This window comes from Solea solea, chromosome 19, assembly GCF_958295425.1.
Source record: "Solea solea chromosome 19, fSolSol10.1, whole genome shotgun sequence".
NCBI lineage: Eukaryota > Metazoa > Chordata > Actinopteri > Pleuronectiformes > Soleidae > Solea > Solea solea.
The window spans coordinates 11,536,331-11,557,545 of NC_081152.1; the positions used below are offsets into that span (position 1 = coordinate 11,536,331).

The 21,215-nt window shown below is 41.2% G+C and overlaps 2 protein-coding genes across 6 annotated transcripts; both read left to right on the forward strand.

The window, feature by feature from the left end:
- Positions 1 to 1,776: 1,776 nt before the first annotated feature.
- Positions 1,777 to 6,846, forward strand: tmem141 (transmembrane protein 141). Of its 2 annotated transcripts, XM_058617750.1 has the most exons (7): positions 1,777 to 1,948; positions 2,132 to 2,198; positions 2,900 to 2,983; positions 3,102 to 3,212; positions 3,469 to 3,513; positions 4,000 to 4,065; positions 5,647 to 6,846. In XM_058617750.1, the coding sequence occupies exons 1-6, from the start codon at positions 1,895 to 1,897 to the stop codon at positions 4,041 to 4,043; spliced, it is 405 nt and encodes a 134-aa protein (XP_058473733.1). In that variant the 5' UTR covers positions 1,777 to 1,894; the 3' UTR covers positions 4,044 to 4,065; positions 5,647 to 6,846. The 2 variants fall into 2 exon arrangements, with proteins under 2 accessions (XP_058473733.1, XP_058473734.1); XM_058617751.1 differs by lacking the exons at positions 4,000 to 4,065; positions 5,647 to 6,846 and having other exon boundaries at positions 3,469 to 3,643.
- A 618-nt stretch (positions 6,847 to 7,464) lies between these two features.
- Positions 7,465 to 17,669, forward strand: sapcd2 (suppressor APC domain containing 2). Of its 4 annotated transcripts, none has more exons than XM_058617745.1 (6): positions 7,465 to 8,468; positions 11,614 to 11,774; positions 14,906 to 15,052; positions 15,475 to 15,576; positions 15,923 to 16,036; positions 16,133 to 17,669. In XM_058617745.1, exons 1-6 carry the CDS (start codon positions 7,685 to 7,687, stop codon positions 16,259 to 16,261), a joined length of 1,437 nt encoding a protein of 478 aa, XP_058473728.1. In that variant the 5' UTR covers positions 7,465 to 7,684; the 3' UTR covers positions 16,262 to 17,669. The 4 variants fall into 4 exon arrangements, with proteins under 4 accessions (XP_058473728.1, XP_058473730.1, XP_058473731.1 ...); XM_058617747.1 differs by having other exon boundaries at positions 15,926 to 16,036; XM_058617748.1 differs by having other exon boundaries at positions 7,466 to 8,468; positions 11,614 to 11,747.
- Positions 17,670 to 21,215: the final 3,546 nt, after the last annotated feature.

A 21,215-nucleotide genomic window follows, 5' to 3' on the forward strand; every position in this document is an offset into this window, starting at 1 on the left:
CATCATAGAAGGTGAATTAATATTGCCATGGTAGAAATACCGACTGGTCATACTGCTGTGTGTCGTAAAAGTGACAAAACAAACAGATACAGAACACTATGTAATGAAAAGGCCTGAAAATGACATATTACTTGATGAATAACACAGTGCCATTGTATAATCATATATTTTATGAAATAATGTATAAAATGCCAAAAAATAGCATCATAAAATGTGGTAAAAATGCTTAATTAAAGTAGTGTTTATAGTACGGTGTATAAATGCCTTAAAAACCTCAAATCAGGGTATTTATGACATTGGTGACTAGGAGATTTTCTCGAGTTTTGATTATAATCTGCTGTGATTTCATTCAATTACTGCGTTAATTGGTTGTATTTTCCTGTTACATTGTGTTTGTATCAAAGTTGTAAACTAGCCGAGTTACCACTTTCATTTATAGTTATTATAAAATCCTAAAACTTACACTACTTCGTAACCACCACAAAATACCAAATACATTGAAGGTGAGTGGACCTTTGGCAGATGGTGTGTATTCAGTTTTGGTCCTAAATCTCACACTGGACTTTTATCAGGCTCCTGAGTCAGATTAACTCCATCACTGATGGTGACTTACATGCTTTATAAATCTGTGGTGTCATCTCTTTTATCTCTGAAGCGCGTGCATCACTGTGTCTTGTCTCTTTATGTAACAAATAACAGATGTTGAGCTGCTCAATCTGGTAACTTGAGCTTCTGTGTGTCTCAGCGGTAGTTGGATTTCTTCTCTCCAGCTGTCTCTTCTTCTTCTACTTCTGGCCAAATCACTGTGGAGTCAAAGTTCACCAGAGGGGTCACAGAGGTCGGCCTTAAATCCACGCTGAACAGACACAAAGACAGGTCACCAGCTTATATCTGACACTACTGTTGAAGCCAGTTATGGATTAATTCATAAGTAGGGTGATAAAACAAAAAAAACAAGTGGCATTGTGTACTGCTAAAGCCCCTGTGGGAAAATGTGTGGAGAATGTGAATTTCATCTCACTGATTGGACAAAAGAGCAGTTTCTAATGTATCACTCATGTCCTCATCAGATTATATCAGCCTGTGTGAGTGTTTTTACATTATGTACACGGCACATAATAAATACAATGTAAATCGGTTTTTAAATGTCTTTGTGTACAAATATATATGTTTCATTTGTTTATTTATGTTGTTACAAAATGTAATACAAAACTGAAGAATTTAATCTGAAAATGTAAACCTTACATTTAGATTAATTGTAGAAGAGGATGTGAAACAAACATTAAAGAGATAGAAAAAGACTCATAGTCTCAAATCATAATTCTGACTTTAATCTCAGAATTATGATTTATTTCTTAGATTTCTCAGAAAATCTTAATTCTGACTTTAATCTCAGAATTAGACTGTTTTCACAAAATTCAGACTTTTTCACAGAATTCTGACTTTTATCTCAGAAGTCAAGCAGTTTTTATTTATTTTTTAATTTTGTTTCCAAATGTTTTTTGTACATGTGGCCCTAATCCGTAGTATCAACAGTGTTATTATTATTATTATTATTATTATAATAATAATAATAATTATTATTATTATTATAATTATTATATGTGTATATATATATTCTTGTTATGGTTAATGTGTATTTTAACACCTGAAGACCTCGAACTTTCACTTTTCGTACCTGCAGTACTGCCTCTATTCTGTTAGATGTCGCTGTTGTTTTTGGACAAACCACAGATCTACTCTTTTGACGTGTTTTCCTTGTTTGCCACACGGAAGTGTTGTTCGTAACAGCAGTGTTATGGTTTTGTGTAATGAACACAACCCACTGACAGGCTTTGAAAGTCAATGTGATTTCTTTGTTCCAAGACTTTAAGCTTAAGAAAAAACAGACAAAATGGTGAATCTCGGTATCAGGAGAGTGGACGACGCTCTTGTCGCCAAACACCCGGTGAGTTGTTTGTGTTTTACTTCTTATTTTGTGTCTTTACCCTTGTATCAGTGCAGCCTGCTAATGTCACAGTACACTGAGATTCAAGCTCTCCCCCACACAGAGACACCTTTGTAATGTATGTAAAAAAAACAGCATTAACATATTTTAGCGGTAAAAATGAATGTAATAATTTGGTTTCAGGGTTTGGAGAGTTATGCTGCTTGTCAGTCTCGTGCCTTCATGAAGGGGACAGGTGCCTTTGTCCTTGGTAAGTGCTGGTTCTTTTTTACTAATTCTCATTGTCAGTCACAGTAGAAGTAACAGCTATTATGGTATGATTACCACAGCACTATTAGGCATTCAGTTACTAACACATCATATTTGATTTAAAAAACAACATCTCATACACTGGTTCAGTGTTTCTAAATCAGTCCTTGATCTGATCAAATATCCAATTGAATGTTAATAAATTGAATGTCCCAATGACTATAGATAAAAAACGTGTGAGTTGAATTTTTGTTCAATGTTCACCACAGGAGGGTGCTGTTCTCTGCTTTAGATATCAATCAAAGCAGAATGTAAATACATTGTATTATAACACTGGATACAACGGAACATGCTCTTATGTTTATGTTTTAATATTAAAAATATGTTATTTACTTATTACTACATACCTGTACCCAAATGGATGACAATACTGTATATGAAAAACTAGTTGACTTTCAGTTTGCTAAGTTCTTTGTCAAAATATTTTTTTTCCTTTCTGTCTATCTTACATTTGTAAGACAGTCCTCTCTCCAGTTTTGTTTTCTCTGTCTGCCATAAAGTGCACCCTTGATGGAGCGTATTCACACATTTCATGCACACAAAAAGCTTCTGACAATATGCATCAGTAGTTATACTGAGTTTGATGATGTTCATTCTGGCTGCTGGATGTGTCTATATAACAACCAAGTGCTATGTTTGTAGGAGCGACTGGTTTATTTGCCCTTCAGTGGGCATTACAGAGGAGGCTTCCTTATCCTCTTCAATGGAACCTGTTCATTTCAGTAGGTGAGGAGTGAAACATGAGTTTTTAAAGAGACACTAACAAGACTAAATGTGTTTATGCTGAGTATATAAGGGATGGTAATGCTGCAGCCCCCGTAAGTTCCCCTCTCTCCTCTCTCAGTTGCGTCCTCAGTGGGCAGTTATGCAGTGACTCGCCGGGAAAGTCAGAAATGCTCAGATCTCTGGATGTTGCTGGAAACAGGAAAAATCCCAGACAGATCTCCACAACTGCGTGAGTACAACAATCTGCTCACTTCAACAATCTGCTAACTTCTTTTTACGGAACCATATTGGAAAATTAAGAAAAAGGTTGGTTTATTAAAGTCTTTTACTGATTTAGTGATTTATTTATCAATATTTCATCCTGGGTCCTTCCTATTCAAACAGATATAGCTACAGCAGCTCTGCTCTTCAGTTGTGTTAAATGAAATGAAGACACATTGTAGACTTCTGTGCCTAACATGTCATTTTCTCTGTGTTTGTTTCAGAGCCAAAACCAGAAGAATCGAAGACACCTGGGGAAACAAAATATGGTGATGTGATGGACTGAACATGGTCACAAAACAAAACGTGTATGCTGTATATAATTGAATCTTCCCAGAAAATTTACTATGCTGATGATAAACTGTTTATTTCTGACCATAAAAATAAGAGACTCCTGAATTTTTATTTCTTTAATATACTTCATTGAAGATTATTTTTTCATTTAAGATCATTTATTTAAGTGTGTGGTGCTTTTCAATTTCACAGACTCGGAGGTCAGGAATTATTTACATTTAAGGAATTATCTGTATTACTGTAGTGGCTGTTTGTCAAAAAAGTCAAACCAAAGCTGTGGTACATAAATGATCAAGTGACATTTTTGCATCCCTAATCTAATGTATGTTTCAAAATCATTATCCTGTTTTCAGGGCAAGAGGCAGTGAGTCAGTCACCCATACTTCAGCTATAGGATTAGAGCTGCCACTGTATGCATACCAGTTATATATAACTACCAGTATTTCATATTCTCGTACCAGGTCGCTGGACGGGACTGCCAGTGGTTTCAGTGGAGCAAATATAATCCAACAAAAACTCAGAAAAATGTAAGTAAATGCCTATTTCCATCTATCCATCCATCCACTGTCTACTGCTTTATTCTCCACATGAGGGTCGCGGATGCTTATTTCAACACTGCTCAATATAATGACCATGAATACAAGCATGGCAGACATGTCCAGGTGCAAAACTCATCCCTTCCCAAAGACGAGACAAAAAACAACATTTATTTGAATGCATGTGTTTTCCACAAAATAAATAAATATGACTACGCTCTGCTGTTTGCGTGGCTGAACTAGTTTGTACAATAAGGTTTTAGAAACATAAATTCTGCACCATGCAGTGCAGGCCACTGAAACAATAGAGTCTTTCAAGCGTACTTTACCACCTTGAATGAATGAACTGACCAAAGTCCAGGCAAAGAACAAGTCAAAGGAATTCTGAGAGCTCACAAGCTCACACTGGAGAGTGAAGAATGGAGGGGATTTCTCATAGTAAAGGAAATGTGAATAAGAGACGATTTTGACTTTGGCTTAAGATATATTTCTTCTTTCCACTTCTCTGCAGTGTGATTCTATCCCTCTTTTGCTTCCTCTCACTCTCGTCCTCCCCCTGACTGTCATTCAAATGATTTAACACCTCCTGGATTTGCAGGATTTGAAGTCTCTTTCTGTGGAAAAAAGGGCTTCATGAATTGAATAAGCTCTCAGATCCTTTGTCACATGCACATTGATGCAGCTGAAGGGAAAGACTTAGAGGGAAACGGCGTGCAAACGGGAGAAAATGAGAGAAAAGACTGAGTGTGTTTCATGACGGAAATATCTGGGAACTGGAGCTGAAGTAATACGAACAAGTGACCAGTGATACGAACAAGACCATTGCTGGGATGATTAGCGACCACTTGGCATGGTTATTTAATCCTATCTCAGATAGAGATGGTGTGTGGGTGTATGTGCGTGGCAGCATGAGAAAGAGAGAACAGCGGTGCAAGAGAGTGTGCATTTGTCTGACACTGTTAGTTAAAAGATCACACCGAGCTGAGCTGTAACTGGACTGTGTGTGTGTTCTTGTATTTGTTGCTTTGTGAGGACAAAAACAATTGTATAAACCATACGGAGTGAGGACATTTTGGGAAAGTGAGCACATGTTGGCTGGTCCTCACATCTTTAAAGGGCCTTTTTGGTGTTCAGACTTGGTTTTAGGATTAGGGTTAGGCACTCAGTTGTGATGGTTAAGGTCAGGGCTAATGCTTTGTTTAGTCGGTCCAAAGAATGGAAATCAGTGCAGTGTCCTCAGAAGAATAGCTGCAAAAACCTGTGCGTGTGTGTTTCTCCCCTTTCCCTCACGGTTAGCCTTTCTTTGCTCATATAACAATCGAGCCTGAAATACTGTCAAAGTCTAAAAAAAGTCAGATAACAAACTCGGTTGGAACAAACAAAACCACGCCTGTGCAACAATCTATTCTCTGAACATGTATTATTAGGTATTTGAGCATATGAGCCTGCTCTCTAGCCCAAAGTCAAAATCATTGAGTTAACAACTGGTGTGTGAGTGACAGTCAAAGGGAGGGGCACATGTGTTTGCTTTGGGGATTGATTATTTCACTGATTCTGTGTTCTGTTTTCCAGCCTCTGTACAGTGGGACTGATAAACATGCAGGCAAGGACATTACAGGGAGTCCTTTGTGACAGAGTGACAGTATCTTCATCATTCATCACTGCGTACGTTGGTGCTCGCGATGATGGGATGGGCGAGTTCATGTCTGAGCAGGCCACAGATAAACACGGGCCTGTGCAGTGACTGGAAGTTTCGCTTCATGACTCATCGTTGAAAAGGGAGAAACAGAAAAAAGTGCCACTGATGTGTGAGAAATGGCTGCAATTTGTTTTGACTGTGCATGTGGGGTAGGATTTGAATTGTGAGCAGGGTGTGAATTCAGAGCAAAGGGTCAGGAACACAGGTCAGGGCTATTTTTGAAAAGTGTGACCAGATCAATAATTATCTTAAAATGTATTGATTGTTATTATTATTATTATTATTATAATAGGTTAGGGTTTGTTTTTAGGTACAACATTTTCACCTCAGCACATTATCTTTAATTCCAGCATAAAATTATACAGTATATGTATAACACAATATGTTAAAAAGGTCATTGCATTTTCTTTTTAATGTAACCTTTATTTATACAGGTCATCCCATTGAGACACAGTGATTCATGTCAAGAACAACATAACAGTATAACACAGAATTACAGACAACTCAACAAACAAATTAAAATACTAGAACCAGCAGCAAATTCCCAAATATGTCTTCTCCAGTGACAATAATTTTTAAATCCTCTCAGGGAATCAGGCTAGACAACCCGAGGGGCAGAGTTGGAAAATGCCTTTTTGCCAAGCTCTGTGCGGACAGACAGTAAAAGTGAACTAAGTTATGTGTTACTGCGTAACATGTAGGAGGATAAATATGTGGGCAGCAGGCCTAGGATAGATTTTTTTTTAAATGAAACCGTACCAATGCAAGAGTTTGTGCATGGACAATGATGACCAGCGGATACATATGGCAACTCTATAGTCCTATCAAGCCACTTGATATGACAGACTAGCAATAAATCAATAACATGGAAAAGGCCACACAGTGGAGCTTGTGGCTTCCACTGTTGCCTCATAGCAAGAAGGTTGCTGGTTTCCTCCAATGTGTCCAAAAAACATAGTTATTCATCTCTGTATGTTGACCCCGTGATGGACATAACACTGCATCATGTTTAGATCATGTTGCAGTTCAATTGTTGTTTAAATACATTTAAATAAACATGAATACATGAAAATGAAAAATGTCTTTCGGCAACCTTTAGGATGAAAAGAGCCATTATAAATACCACCTAAGCTGCAGCCGCAAAACCTATTTGACCCATTAAATAAAAATAATAATACGTGTAAAGGTTTTACTAGGATAAAGCGATGGATGGATAAAAGAACCGTAGTTTTAGTGCTGTTTATGCCCAACCTTTTATAAAGTGCAGAAAAAAAAGTGTCACAGGTTGCAGACCCTTGCTTTAGGCAAACTGTGTTTGTTTGAGGATAAACTTTGAGAAATCTTGGCCCTTTTCCTTTCATCACACAGTCAAAAAGTTGAGGTGAAACAAAGGGATTGCGTGTGTTAGTGGGCGGAGCCTGTAAGGTGATAGTTAATGCAGCTTTTTCTCATTAAGGGAGGAGGTGGTGCTGTGTATTAAAATGCCCAGTCTTTATGAATATTAACGTCTCTGAGCAGCGTCACTCATAACAAAAGCACAACTCAAACTGGACTCTACCTCAGCTCTCCGCCAATCAGCGCTGAGCTCGTGCACACCGCGGCCAATGGCTGCTACCGGGACACTCGCGCACAGCCGTTTGAAGGGCGGTCCTCCGCAAAAGAAGGAAAAGTGGAAAAGTATGCAGCAGCTGCAGCGAGAGGAGAGAGCAGGAATGTGTGTGTGTAAGGTAGACTCCCGAAACTTTGAAACTTAGACGTTTTAAAAATAAGCTTTTAGATGTGTTTTTCCTCTCTGGACTGTGGGGAACACTTATTTATTCACGTACTATTACTGTACACGCTCATATTTACGTTTACATTAAGTTAACCTACTTGTGTTCTAGTGTTTTGAGTGATTGGTTCGGTTCCTCCATGGCTTTGATAGCGACTGACCGCGGGTGCAAACTGAACGGTACGTCGGCGATTTACGGCAGAACTGGGACGAGAAAAGAAGCCTTTCTGGGCAAAACGGAGAGTTTTAGAAGTGCCAAAATGCAGCCAAAGGGGACGGAGTACTCAACACATGGCCTACCCAAAGCTTTCCTCCACAGTCTGAGGACACTGTTTGACATTTTGGATGATGCTGGACGAGGCTTTGTGCACATTTCGGAGATTGAGAGCCGCTGGCAGGGCGCAGACACCCGGGACCTGCCCGGCGGGGTGCTGGGCTGCCTCAGGAGGGTCACCCCGCCGCATGGCTGCCTCACCTTTGAGCGGTTTGTTGCGGGCCTGCGGTACTCCATGCTCAACCCGGAGAACAACTCCCACTTCAAAGCAGAGGCTGCTGAGAACCCGCAACAGAAACCCGCACCACTTTCCGCATGTGGTGGCGGGACCCGGGTTGAGATCAAGGTCCGTCCCTTGGGTCCGAGTAATGTTTCCAACACCCAGCAGCAGCAGCAGAACCGGGCGTCTTCGCTCCAGAGCCGGGTCAGGCCGGAGGAGGGGCCCGGGTTCCCCGCATGTGGACCTGCGAGGTACAACAACGCGGGCTTTGAGAGGTCCGGACGGAGTTTGGAGCGGATTCCCATACTACCGGAGGGAGGATGTTTCAGGGCCGACCAGAACCATGCTACTAAACCGACACAGCCTCAGCAGGGACGGGTCAGGTCCTCTGAGTCGCTTGCTCTGGAGTCACCGCCGAACCAAGCACCAGGTAAGTGGGACAAAAAGTATTTAAAAAAACATTTTTAAATAGTTTAGATTCCCTGGTGGTACAAACATTTTCTACACGTTTAAAGGGCTTGGACAGGATGATTTTGTTATGATTTCGATATGTGTTGCATTTCGAAAGTATTGACAATTTCCATTTTATTTTCCTCCTTAAACCTAAAATTGAGCAATGCCTTTCTTGAGACAATAACCCCTAATCAGTTGGTCATTTATCTAAATGGAATGGGACTGTAGTTCATAACATGTAACACAATATTACCTATATTTAGAATGGCAATGGCAAGATATATGAATAATAATGCATTTTGTATGTGGTATACTATACTCATCTATTATTTCATTTACATGTGTGAGTCGTTGAAAACATTTGGAGAGAGTTGAATTCTTATGAATTTGGTCCACCATGTTCCTCAGGCTTGTATTATAATTAATTTGGATGCTGTGATTCATGTGGTACACACACAGGTGCACAGTGTTTGCATTGTGTTTTATTATTTCTTTATAGTTTATTATTATATTACACGTTATTAGTTCATAACATGTTCACTTGGGTTGAATGACATGTAGAAGACTTGCACGATTATGATTTGGTTTGAATTGGCATAAAATATTGAACAATCAAATAAAGAACAATGTGCTCAGGCATCACTATCATGTCATGTTATCTCAAACAGGCCTGTTTCAGACCCTCTGCTCCAGGCCCTCTGCTCCATGGGTGTCCAGATAAATAATTGCTCTTGTTAACAGCAGGTCAGGTCAGAGTTCATGTCAGAAATTCCTTCAGAGATTTATCCACCTTGATGATCTGGCTTGTGGGGTAAGGGCAGATTTGTCTCTGCCACGGAGCACTGAGTGGGGAACAGGCACTGGTCAGGTGTAATTCATGTTCATGTGTTCACTTATTACCTATACGCACACATACACACACACAGAGTTGTTCTGAGTTTACATGATCTTTATGTCTGGAGCTATAAGAGCAATGCTCCCTGTTGAGCCCTCTGGGCTTTCACTGCTCATGCCACTTGCATTAAGGACACTGTTGAGTTTTCACACAGTCAGAGAGATGGAGAAATAAATGGATAAATACAGAGTTGAAAGACCAAAGGAAAAGTTCTCATATTTTTCTGTGCCATTTGGTTTGAAGAAGTGTGTGGTTTGACCTAAGGGAATATTAATGCTTCTGTATAAGGGCTGCAACAAGCATTCGATTAATTGATTATTAATCGCTTACTAAATTAATCGTCAACTATTTTGATAATCCATGTATCTGAGTTTTTTCTGATTTCTTTTCTCCATGTGACCTCCTTAAATCATTAAAACCAGTTGATCTTGGTATGAAAAAACAAGACCTTCAAGCACATCATCATGCTGAGGTTTGGGAAACACTAATCAACATTTTCCCACATTTTGTGACATTTTTTGACCAAACAAGTGCTTGATTAATTGAGAAAATAATTGACAGATTAATCGCTTATGAAAATAATCGATTAACCCCTAAAATGACTGTGCACACTGTGACGTCTTTAAAGATTTTGGATGAATCGCAGAGTCTGTGAGTCAGATTTGATCACGTAGCACCAGTGGCCAACCTCACTAAAGATCTCATGGCTAAATGGAAGCAAAAACTCTCTTGTTGTAGTAGGAGTATGCATTAATGTCACAGATATGTACTAATGTCTATAGTTTTGTAATGCTCTTCTCAGCAGTTAAATTTTGGTGTTATGTTAATGTGTCTGTACACTTGTGGTGCAAAGAGACAGACAAACAGACCAGCAGTTTCCATGGTGTAATCTCTCACATGCAGCCAAACCCTGCTGGATTAGGCCAGATTACAGCAGAAAGGCCAGAGCTCCGCTCACCGAATCAAAGCAGCAAAACCTCCCAAACACCCTGGACATCACCACACTTTTCTAACTCTTGTTGCCAAGTTTTCACTTTGAATTTGGACAGCTAAGGGACACATATAAATGTACAAACTCCACACACAGGAGCAGAGATTTAAGAAGAGTTGAAGTTTACTGGGGCACTTGACTGTATCGCCTCTTTGGAATAAGGGGAAATTATGTCAGAGTTTGGTTTCACAGCTCATTCTTGGACACGACCGCTGACACAACAATCGCACCACAGGATCCATTACTATTGAACTTTTCAACATTTCACATGGTTTTCATGTCAATTTTCTGCTTGTAAAAGGTAATAATATTGCTAAAGGAGATGGAAATGTTAACATGAATTTAAAGAATCACCCCCGTTGTGACCAGCAGGAATAAAAGCATTTTCTTATGTCTCTGTCTGATCACGACAAGATCAAGATAGGCAATATGTCTTTATTTCCACTTTGTGGTTCAACGCTGGGTATCTCACACAGAGCAAGTTTAACAAAGCTATGTCAGTATATGTCATCTGTCATCACTGCATTGTAGTTCAGTATGTGTCTTCTAGAGTACAGCTCCCTCCTGTGGCAAACCGTGTTAACACAAATGCATTTCAGCTCAACTTTACATTTTATTTTCCTGGAGTTTCTGGTCTTCTTTAACGTCTGTCTCTAGAATTTGGAGTTCAGTACTATTTGTTTTACATTTGTTGATTTAAAAAAATTCACAAAATGTGTGAATATGAATTTAAAATTTTGACAGTGTCTTTTAAACATTGTTTTCTTCATAACTGTTATAGTGGTCAGGAGTAGGGCTGCAATTAGTGATGATAGATATTTCAATTATTATTATTTTTCTTTTTACAGTTAATTGATTAGTTGGGTCCATTAAACATCAGACAATTGTAAAAAATGTGTGTGTGGTAATGGTGTTTTCCAAACCTCACTGTGACACCCTCAAATGTCTTTGTTTTGTCTAAGGAGAGAAATAGTGTTTACAGTAAGGAGCAAACAAAAAAGTTGGCAAAAATACAATACTAATTGTAACTGTAGCCCGGCGTGTAATATGTTCCAAGATGCATGTTTGAACAAGTTAAACTGTCATAATTTCGTGAAGGATTGTGTCTGTAATCCCTACACTGTTATTCCAGTCATGTTCAGCAGGCGTTAAACAAACATGCAGGGATTGCAGTGAGTAATTCCAGACGACAGTGTTGTGTCGAAATCGATTTAAAGTGTGTTTGTTTCTCCGCAGGTGTTGTAAAATCAGGTTTACCAAGATCTCAGAGTGAATCTGCAACTGGGTTTACCGGCGGATCCAGGAGACACGGGCGGAGTCGGGACGAGCAGAGGCGGCATACCATATCCAACGGAGTGGATTATGGAATGGTTGGTATCCTGCATACACACATACAGGTTTGCACAGCTATTCTTCTGAGGACACAGCATTGACACTCATTCACGTAGACGGCCCAAACAAAGCCTTAAACTTACCTTAACCTAACCTACCTACAATTCAAAGTTAAGCCTTGAACTAACCAGTTCCTCAGAAATTAGGTTCTGTCTCATTAAGAACTGGTTTTGGGCTGCATGAGGACTTCTGGTCCTGACAAGGTCAGTGTTTATGCCAGAAATGGTCCTTACGGGAAAACAAATACAAGTAGACGCGCACACACATCTCAGCATAAAAGTAATATTAATATTTATATAATTTTATATTGCACTATTTAAGCTTTAGTAGAAAATACAAAAAAAATACATCAAACCCCAGGACTACAACTTGTAGAGCTGAGACTTTTAATAGATGTATCTACTTGAATAAAATGGTTACCCTTTGGTCTTAATAATCAATAATTGATCTGCTTCTTTGGATTTGATAACTTTATGATCATTTGAATAACGTTGAGTTATGGACTGTTGCTTGGACAAGGTGTCCCAGGACAGGTCACCTTTGACTCTGAGATATTGTGCTGTGCCTTTCCTTGGTGTGACGAGTTAATCACTGATGAAAATAGTCATTAGTTTGAGACATTCTGTAACTCTGTGGAAAGGAGTGACTTGACTTGAGTCCACCAAGTAACTTTTAGCTTAGTTTTTATTTTTTGTTGTGTTGATTTGCAGTGCTAAAACATTGGGGGTGACAGAACTTGATGATTTTCTGTACAATATATTAGGTACATTGCAGACCACGAAGGAATGGACATTCAGAAATATACTGTATATAGTTAATAAAGAACTGGGAAAATGCTTTTCAGTGGAGGCTTTACTCCATTTGTTTTCAGTTGGCCCCCTCACGTCCCTCCCATCCCTGTATTACCCCTTCCTTCCCCCTCACTTCCCCCTCACTCTGCCCCTCCCACCTCTAGCCCTGAGCCCATGCCTCCTCTCACTCCCCGTCTCTTCCTCTGCCTCACCATATCTCATTCTCTCCAGCTCGCCTCCTCTCCCTCCTTCTCTCCCCGCTTGTGTCGCCGTCACCGTCTTTCTTCTCCCCTTGGCCTCTGTGTCAGAGCAGGCTCATTGACCGACTCCCCTCCTTCTCCCACCCTCCCTGCCTCTGTCCTCCTCCCCCCCCCCCCTTCCCTCTGTCCCTCCCACCGCCCAGGCCAACTAGGCCCACTGCTGCCCCGATGGTAGTGAGCCGGGTCGGGCCCCAGGGCCGAGTAGAAGTAGAGGACTCGTTTGGTCGGCCCGGAGCAGCCTGGACAGCTGTGTGGGCAGCCTACACCACTGTCTTCATCCCACTCAGTAGTAGTCTTTACAGCAGCAAGGCCCTGCACTTCTTCCTCTGGGTGAGTAGGACGAGAGGGGGAGAAGTTGAAGAGAGGTCGAGAAAGACTCATTTGGTCTTGGAGACGCTGCTGTAGTGAGGGACTTTCAGGATTTGTCTGTGTGTGATGATCCAGGGTTAATCCGTCTGTGTTAAGAGACACATTTGTGTTAATTGTTGAGTTGCAGGGTGTGGACTTGTGCTGGAATGAGATTTGATTTGAGAAAACTTAATCAAGAACAGTGTTTTGCTCATGTGTCAAACAAGAGTTGGAATTTGCTACATTTTTGTGTTCTATTACTGTGAGTTGAGTAACTGCATACTGTGTGAACTGTTTGTTAGCCTGTTATTAATTAGTATACAGATTGAATGGGTATTTTTCATAAAACTGGAACATATAAAAAACATTTAATTCATTTAAGCTGCTTACATGCAAGAGAGCTTTGTGTTTTGTGAAGAATTCCAACCTTTTTCTGGTTTTAATTTACTGCTTCTTATTCTAATGCTAAATTACATTTCTTTCTCTTCTTTTTTTATTGTAGTTTGGCCTAAATTGAGATTTTCAAGACATCACCTCGGCATTTCTTATTCTTTCCTGACATTTTCAATGCTAAAAAATAAAACCAAAATATTTGTCATCTGCAGCCTAAAAACTGTCCTGCAGTTTCATGCATTTGCTTTGTTGCCTCTCACCTGCTGTTGTATTGCTGGGCTCTGTATATATGCATTTGAAAGGCTTGTGTTGTTCTTTGTGAGTTTTTCTTGTTAAACAGATTGTGCTGTGGGCGTCATGTTATTGTCCATGTGTCGCTGCACATGCTCAGCTAACAGAGCGCAGGCAAACAGACACGCTCAGAATTTTCCATAACCTTTCAGCCATTTGTAACTCCTCTGCCTCTCTCTGTTTACTTTCTCTTCTCTTCTTTTTTTTACACAGTGGGTTTTCTTGCCTGTGGACCTCTGCACATTTATGCAGCCTGACATTGGGTCATGCTTCATTCCAGACATGGACCCCTGACCCCCCCCCCCCCCCCCCCCCTCTCTAAAAGCCCCTTCTCTCACTCCATCTGTTTGCTCTCTCTCTCTCTTTCTCTCATCGGGTTTTTGGAGTTAAATTTAGGTTTAATGTTGTTGTCATCTAGATAGTTTGTATCCTGGGCTATGAGCGATGAACACTGGTATGCTCTGAGCTACATGTGGGATGTAGGGATGGAGTGATGGTTGGAAAGAGGGATGACACACCAGGTGGCTGAATGCCAGCAATGAGGCCTGCACTGTGGCAGTGTGTCACATAGACAGCATGGTCAGCACAACTCGCACACACACACTAGGGTGGCCATAGTTGAAGTGGGTCCGCTGTTTACCCCATTCTTAGGTTGCTGTGCTGTTGCCATGACGCTGGACTGATTGCTCCTCTGAACATTGTTCATGATGGGAGTGAGTGCAGCACAATTGGTACGGCACCATTGTCTCCAGCAGCACAAAAGAGTTTGCTGCAGATGCCCTCATGGAAACATGTGCGCCTGTCTGCCATGCAGACTGCTGGCAGCAGCAGAGTATCAATGATTAGATTTACTCTTAATAGAAATCTGAACACTCTCCCAGCAACGGCAGGGGGAAATGTATTGTGTCGGGTCTCTGTGGAATCCAGTGTTGTCTGTTCTTAATAGAAATGTTTCTTCTTCTTCTTCTCCTCCTCCTCATCCCACAATTTCACTCCATTCCCGTCTCCGCTTTTCATTCCCCTACTACCCTTTTTAACTTTCAACTCACACAGCTGAAGCAAATGAAAGAGCTGGAGCAGGAGAAGGACACGCTGCTGGCAGGCCTGGAGGTGGTGGAGCGGGCCAGAGACTGGTACCAGGGCCAAATCCACAATGTCGCAGAGAAACAGCGGCAGGTCGGCCAGAGCTCCCACTGCACAGTGAGTTCAAGACTGGTCTGAAACGGCCGCAGCTAAGAATATTAACTGTTGGAGGTGCAACCTGCTTTCATGTGTTTTTTTTTTTTTTTATTATCGGATACAAAAGTTTCGTCGTCTAGATTTAAAATACCCATGATGAGAAATGTGATGTGGAGGCAACAGTAAGAATTTGATTGATTTGGATTCAGCTTCCTCTCATTGACTGTCTAAGCCTTTTTTTAGTTGGCTTCACTTCAGTTTCTCACAGAGGCGTTCTGGGAAATGTAGTGTGTTGTATAGAAACTAAACATGAGGCAGGTTAAAGGGAGCTTGATCTTTCCAAATACTACCTTCTAACTGCTTTTCCTTTTGGCTATTTGTGTCATTGTCATCCTCAAACTTCAATGTTGGATTCATTTAGTCTCAATGCTTTCTCCTGTTAGGAGTTCTTCACAGAAACCAACCAGAGTCGCATGAATGTTCTCATTCCCAAACTGCAAGAAGTCAACCACAGCATTAATGAACTTATTTCCTGCACTGGGGTGGTAAGTGGGAACTTTCATATAATTGTTTTATATGTGTAGTAGTTCATAGGGGGGATTGTACAATAGTTTGATCAATTATGGGAAAAACAAAAGTTGTATGTACCACACTAAACATGTCTGTCTATGAGAGGAAAACTGTATTTTTTTGTTGCTTTAAAATGTCCTTAATCTAAAAGGAAAATGCAGAATATGATTCTCAAAATAATGTTCAAGGAAAACAACTGCCTGTGAAAGAGTCAAAGAAAGTTGGTTTTTATTACATATATCATTTACAGGACTCCCGAACAATACAATGAAAAATATCTGGTTGTTGGTGTTACATGTATTACATGTTCCTCTTTCTCAGCAGTCATTTCCTCCCAGTGGTGCTCCGACAGCAACACTCTCAGGGGGCTCCCAGCCTCCAGCTCCTCCACAAGCCATGCATAGGCTGAAGGACCAGAACCGACTCCTCACTCAGGTTAGACACCAACAACAAACCCCTGATAGATAGAAATCCCAGTAGCCTGCAGGAGCATGTGCGATACTTACTCGATTTTCTTCTGTATTCATAAAGGAGGTGACGGAGAAGAGCGAACGCATCGCCCAGCTGGAACAGGAGAAATCAGCTTTGATAAAACAGCTTTTCGAGGCTCGAGCCCGCAGTGCACAGGACACCAGCACCATGGACTCTACCTTCATCTGAACCAATTACACTCCACAGCCTAATATGGCGGTCGTAATGTCCTAACGGTGACATATCCACACTGGTGTGGAGCCAACGCTCCTAAAACTGAGGTTGAGTCTTCCTCTTTACCCAACTGACCTCTCATGGCAGTGACGCACCTTCAGCCATGAAACGCCATAACCCGTGACTGCAACATGTCACCACTGCTAAACCCTGAACAAAACAATGCACTACCTAGACGTGAACACTCCCGAAAAGACTTGACCCAAGAGTCGAAAGGCTTTTTACTTGATGCCTTCCCACTCCATGCACACACACCATGCTGAAAAGACTGCAACACTATCAAAACAAAAAACTGAAATCCCCTCACTCCTTTTGTTTTTGCAGCATCTGCAAAATCACCCACACTCATGCCCCACAGACATTGATTTTCTTCTGCTGCTTCACCACACAGGCAGCATCAAATACTTAACTTTAACTTTGTGAGTTCCACAAAGGAACAGGGTGATAGAGAAATGTTTTTTGATGAAATTATAATTCTTCCTACAATTTAAAATGTAAACATGAGCTGCATCAACATGCCGTGACCTGATCAGTTATAGTTTTGTTTAAAATGATTTAAGTTCGGTACATGACTGCAGTCACTATGAGGTACTTTCTAACTCCAGTCATTCAGTATTCTCTTCCTTTTAATGAATGTTATTAATGTTTTCCTGATATTCACTTTTTGGGGTTTGGGGTATTTAAATTCAAGCACAGAAAGGAATAGCTGAGAATGATCTCTCTGTGTATTTTTTTTAACATTATGTTAAAATCTTACAGGAGAAGATGGCAGGAAGATGAGAGAAGTTTGCACGTAGGAGAGAGCTGAGGAGGACAATGTCGACCGCGAATGAGTCGGAAATGTGTGGGAGAGGTTCTGATATGTCGGGGAAACAAAAGAAAAACAAATAATAACAAAAAAATAACATCTAGTTGTACATCTAGTGTCTTTACAGAGGATTCTTTGCATGGATTCTTTTTTTTTATCTATAAAATATTTTTATTTTGAAGTGATTTGTGTTTGAAACGAGGATGTTAAATGTTAGCACATATGTAAAAACCCCAGTTTGTCCCTCTAAGTGTGACTTTTTACCAGGTTAAGCCTGGAAACCTTTTACTTTAGACTAAAGTAGAAAAAAAATAATTTCATCATCCACAAGTTTACATGTGAAATATTTACTCCAGTGGGTGGTGGTAGAGAGAAAAAAAGCATTGTAGCTTTATAATGGATCTGTATGTTTCCGCTGGGATGTCCGCACATAACATAGTTATATACTGTTGATGTATGTTTCCCCACTTATGATTGTACGTTTCTTGCTGCTCAAACTACATTCTGTGAGAGTGAAACTCTTCCTAGAGTAAAAAAATAAATAAATACAGCCAATTTTGTCTTTTTATAGTCTGTAGCTTTATAAAAAGGTGCTACATGTAAGAAATGTATTATATTGGGACATAAAATGATCGTAATCCGAGATAAAGGAGACATGTAAAAATGAAATCCTGGTTTCACTAGTAATGGTGCAGCCTGGATATTCACAGGATGAACATTCATTTGCAAGCTGCAAAGTCGGTTTATGCTTTGGTTTGGGCCACTGTGCCACCCACTACCACCTACTTAATGATGCAGCTTGTAGCGCTCTACACTCTAAAAGACCTCACTACCCCTCTCAAAACATCTCAACCTGATGAGAAGATAAACAAGGGTCTGCAGTGGAGAAGAGTTAAAGACAGATCTTTTGTCATTTAGAAGTCCACCAAAGAGTTTGGTACTTGGCGGGTTTTGGCTACTTTCCAAAGACCCCGTTCACCAAGTCCCAGCCCGAGGACAGATATCTTCTCCTGGGAGACTTCTGAGCAGGGGTGGAGGAAGAGCGAGTGAGCAGGGTGGTAGGCCTCTGGTAGCAGGGAGCATGGACAAAATTGGGAGAGCACATTGCAGCGCAGGTCTCTGGTTCCTAGTGCAAGCGGCCTATGATGCCCTGCAAAGCCCAGCAAACTTCCATGTCTGGGGGGGGGAAGAGAGTCCCCTTCCTGGCCACTTTGCTCTGGAAGAGGCTCATTAGAACATCTCCTCAGCAGCTGCCCTAAGGCTCTTGCAGATGGTCGCTATCGGTGACACCATGACCAGGTGCTTGAGTCAGTTGCTGAGGGCTTAGCAAACAACACCACACCCCAAAGAAGGCAGTCGCCTTCATTAAAGCTGGAGAGAAACCCAGAGAATGGGTAAAAGTAAACAGGCCTCTTCCACACAGCCGCCGACCGGCAGCTGCAGGCTGACCTGGGAAAGTGGCTGAAGTTCCCACAGCACGCTGCTACAACATCACTCCGGCCAGACATAATCACCTCTGAGGCCTCAAAACAGCTGATCACGCTGGAACTGACATTCCCCCGGGCAGAGCGTATCGAGGAAGCCAATGGGAGGAAACGTGCTAAATATCACAAACTGGTGGAGGAGTGTAGGGAAGAAGAGGACCATTCGATCTGCAAGTGAAGCTGCAGAGAAAACCATTAGGTGGCTTTGGTTGAAGAGGGCTGATCCGTGGGTTCCGAGTTGGGGCCTGACCAACCTGATGACCCCCGGATACATCACTGTGCACATCCCCGTGCATCCAGGAGATGTTTTTTGAATTGACTGGTGTCCAATTAATAATTAATCGCTGCATGTTTTTGCACAGTGGGAGGAAACCTGGAGTACCAGGGGAAAACCCATGTGCACACAGGGAGAACATGGAAACTCCGTACAGAAAGACCCTCGGAGGAACCAGGACAGCAAGACGGTCACAACGAGCCACTACAGTGTAATTTGGCCCAAACTGGATGACATCTTTAGCTGAGGCAGGACATCCAAATTTGCCATTTGGCCCCAGCAACACCGTTCGATGACATCCTACAATTTTCACACCACAACATCATCAAGGTCAGAAGGCTGTTCTCACCAAATGTGAGGTTGGTCTGATCCATCTGGTGGAAAATGCAGCAATGGGAGCAGGTGACGCTATAACTTTAGCCAATGTTTGCACATGACTGTCTTCAAATCAAGACCCTTGACAAACATGCCAGTTTCCTCCCATGATCTGCAACATCCATCCATCCATCTGGGATCGCGTGGACCTGGAGTAACACAGGACGAGTTTGATCAAAGTCTCATTAAACAACAGCTGAACAAGACTGTGAATACTTTGTAATACCTTTCTTTTTCTGGAATGCAGATACTGATGCTGTGCGACGCTCTTCTCCTTCACAGGAACCTGACACCGAGACAAACAGGTTGACAGACACATGTAAACAAACGGGTCGAGTTTCAACCGGTGGCAACGTTAAGCTGCTCAAACACTCGCATCCCAATTGTACTGTAACATTAATCCTGATCTGTTCGTTGCTGCTACTGATGCTTAAAAGTTCATAAATCGCAGGTGACACATATACCAGTAACTGGTTGATGTTGAAGTGTAATGCAGTCAAATTCAAACCCACTGACAAACATCACACCGTGATACTTGTCGACCTTGTGTAACATGTTACTCATCATTACACCGAATTGAATCAGAAGCGATTTTATGGACTGTTGCATCAGTTGTTTACTGACGATTTTCCGTCAGCCACCAATGGTTTGTTGCATCATTGCCAATCGGTGTGAATGGATGATGGCTTGCTGTGACACGTACTCAACACAAACCTTAATACTTTTTTTTTTTTACTCCCCCCCCTTAAATCGCTTTTACACTTTTACGTCATTGTTTTCCTTAATGTTTCATAATTATTGAATTTGCTAAATTTCAGGAAGGAATGATGACTGTGCAAGGGTCCTAACAAAACACTTCTCGTCATCCACGGGGGAGATCTTCAGCTTCAACACCCTTACCTGTGATTGGATGATCAGATAGAGCAGGATCCCTGAAGAGTTGGGTCATTTTTTCAAAATGTGTTTTTTTTATTATTCTTTTTGAGGTGAGGTCTCAGTGATGCTTCACAGTGGGACAGATGTACGCAAGGATCCGGATGAGAGCGGGGACAACGGTTATTTTAGGAAGGTGCTGCGGTGTTGTGTTCAACAGGTGAGTTCAATAACTCCTGACTTCTCATCTGAATTAATAACACTGTCACTTTTAATATAGTGTGAGATCGTCAGTCCTCCTTTAAGCTGTTACCAGTATTTGTATAATAGCACAGACTTAATTAGTTTGTATGTTCTGCTGTGGACAAGGTTGTGTTTGTAGTCAAGCTGTGCATATATTGTTCATATCACCTTTTAGGTACAGAGAGAGTGGGATCTGCTGCTTCTTATAACATGTATGGCTCATGCTATGTAACAGTGACACTTATGATAATTAAGGGGAGAAGAAATGTGTTTGGTAAAAGACTAATATTAAATTAAGATGTTTCATTTATGATGTGAACTGAATAGAAATAACTAAAGCCTATGAAAACGTGTTTATGTTTTGCATCTTAAAAATGCCACAGGATTTGTTTTAATAACAGCATCAGGTTTTGTCTTTTGTCTTTGTTATTATTAGTCTTTGCTCAGCGAGATTTATTTACCAAAATGAAGGTGTGATGTCTGATATGAGTCTACTCACATATTGATGCTCAAATGTTCATGGTGATTCACATTTAAATTAACAATCCACATTGGTGCAGTTACATATTACTTAATCTGCACTAGAGAAGGGTGATATACCCTCTGACAAAAGGTTTCTCAATCTTGGTCTGGTCCACAGGACTGGATATGACTGGGTGTATATCCAATTCAATTGTTGATGAGTCAAAGTGTGGAGGTAGGCACGGTTTTGACTCAGCAGTCAGAGAGAGAGACAGGACAGATCTGGCTCAGCAGCAGCAGCAGCAGCAGCAGCAGCAGCAGCAGCAGCAGCAGCAGCAGCAGCAGCAGCAGCAGCAGCAGCAGCAGCAGCAGCAGCAGCAGCAGCAGCAG